This window comes from Penaeus monodon, chromosome 13 (assembly GCF_015228065.2).
Source record: "Penaeus monodon isolate SGIC_2016 chromosome 13, NSTDA_Pmon_1, whole genome shotgun sequence".
Lineage (NCBI taxonomy): Eukaryota > Metazoa > Arthropoda > Malacostraca > Decapoda > Penaeidae > Penaeus > Penaeus monodon.
The window spans coordinates 4,734,708-4,736,810 of record NC_051398.1 but is presented as its reverse complement, the minus strand read 5'-3'; the positions used below and the strand labels follow the sequence as shown (position 1 = coordinate 4,736,810).

The window sequence follows — 2,103 nt, the reverse complement described above, 5'->3', positions numbered from 1 at the left end:
AGCAGTGAAGGGGAGAGTCGCAAGAGATTCGATTCCCGCCTGTCTCGAGGATGACCCGTGTTGAGGGCGGCCTCCATTTCGTAATCTTCGGGGAGGGGGGAGAGGGGGGAGGGAAGGGAGAGGGGAGAGGGGAGAGGGGAGAGGGGAGAGGGGAGGGGAGGGAAGGGGGAGATAGGGAGAGGGGGGGTGAGGGGAGAGGGGAAAGAGGGAGGTAAGGAGAAGGCGAGGGAAGAGGGGAAGGGAGGAAGGGGTTGGGTAGAAGGGGAGGGAGGAGGGGAAGGATATGGAGAAGGGGGATGCGTAGAAAAGAGGAAAGGGAGGGGGGTGGAGAGGAAAGGGAGGGTAGGGGGAGGGAAAGACAGGATGAAGGGATGGAGAGGGTGTGGGGATAGGGGGAGGGTAGAGAGAGGGGGGGAAGATGGGTAGAGAGGATAAAAGGATGGAAAGGGAGGGGAGAGGGGGAGGGGAAGAGGAGGGGGAGGGAACGGGGGAGCGAGAAAGGAGAGAGGGAGGGGAGAGGGGGTGTGCATAGCCGTGAACTGGGGTTACTCGCGGTATGGGAGAAGGGGGTAGTGGTGTGCATGGGGGGGGGGAGTCTACAGTAGTCCGTCATGGTGGGGGGAGTAGGAGGAGGTTCCTCATGGCAGCGAGAGGAGGGGTTTATTGCTATTACTTGTGGGAGGGGAGGAGAGGGGATACCCACGCTGTGGGGTGTTTCCTGGGGTACTCATGGGGGTGGGAGGTTACTGGGGGAGGGAGGGAGGGGGTGGACGGTCTAGGCAGGTAGAAGGAAGGGTATGTGTGTTGGGGGGAAGGTGGGAGGGAGGGAGGGAGGGAGGCTGTCAGTGTGGAAGAAAAAAAACAAGAAAAATCTATCTTTTGACTGTCGACTGACTAGTTCATGACCGACAGTGACACGGTGATCACCACGACCTCTAACAACAGCAACAACAACAATAGCAACAATAACGATAACGACGAAATCAGCAACAAAACAACAACAATAATAATGATGACATTAATGATGACAATGACAACAACAATAACAATAATGACCCCCTAATAATCACAATAATGCTTTAGATCACGACAGCTATTGTCACTGACCCGGGGTTGTGGCAACGTTCATGGCAAGGCCGTAAGTACAGTCATAAAGGCTGTACATGGCACGCAGGGTTATGTTAGACGTAAACAGGCGGTATTAAATAGCATTGTAATACCATTAGCTTTAGTGGGATTCATAGTACGCCCTCCATAAAGTTGTTGAGAAACGGGATTTGAGTTTGAGTTTGTGGCGTTTGTTATAAATATCCTAGGGCTTACGCATTTTCTAAATCTTTCTATATCTGTGTTCATATTGGAACCTCGAGATGCTGTGAAAGCCTGTTTCAAAAGTCCGAAGATTAATATTTATCTTGGAGAAGATCTAACTTTTTTTCTGCTTTTTTACAACACACTTTGTCTTTTTTTTCTGTCAATACACGCTGAAAAAAAATCAACCTCATATATAAACTTTTTTTCTTTTTTCTTTTTTATTACTATTATTTTTTTTTTTCACTTGTCTTCGCTTAACAAAAGATAAAAAGTGTTACTGTACCTTATGACTCACCTCGCACTGCCCCTCTTCTGTATACCATTAAGATGTACTCACCTGTAAATAAAGAAATGGAATAACGTTAAAAAGGTAAGACGTAACATCACAAGATATCGAAATATGAAAGATGGAATAATGCAAAGCCTTATTGATATAGGGAGGCTTGTTATATATAATGAAAAACGTAAAAAATATATAATAAAATACACATATATATTACTCTTTAAAATATCGTCATAGCAAAATATAAGAATATGATAAAATATACAAACATACATAACTTTTTAAAAAATACACATCAGAGTATAACAAAATATAACACAATATGATGAAACATACACACAGCCATACGTGTGTATATCTTATCTGAAAATATCAAACGTCAAAAGAATCAATCAATCAATAACGGTATGCTCATGTTTGAGCAGCCGTGGACCTCTCCACCATCCTTCGCCACTAAACTCGATCTTACGCTTTTCTTTCCACTTATACCATCGACAGCCGCAAAA

At 45.2% G+C, this 2,103-nt stretch overlaps 1 protein-coding gene across 1 annotated transcript in view; it reads right to left on the bottom strand.

Moving 5' to 3' along the window:
• Positions 1-1,532: 1,532 nt before the first annotated feature.
• The window catches only part of LOC119580053 (collagen alpha-1(XV) chain-like), a 149,576-nt gene continuing 149,005 nt past the window's right edge, over positions 1,533-2,103 (bottom strand). The window contains exon 7 of the mRNA XM_037927952.1: positions 1,533-1,651. Coding sequence (XP_037783880.1) covers positions 1,637-1,651 — 15 coding nt within the window. The 3' untranslated portion in view covers positions 1,533-1,636. The remainder of the gene's footprint in view (positions 1,652-2,103) is intronic.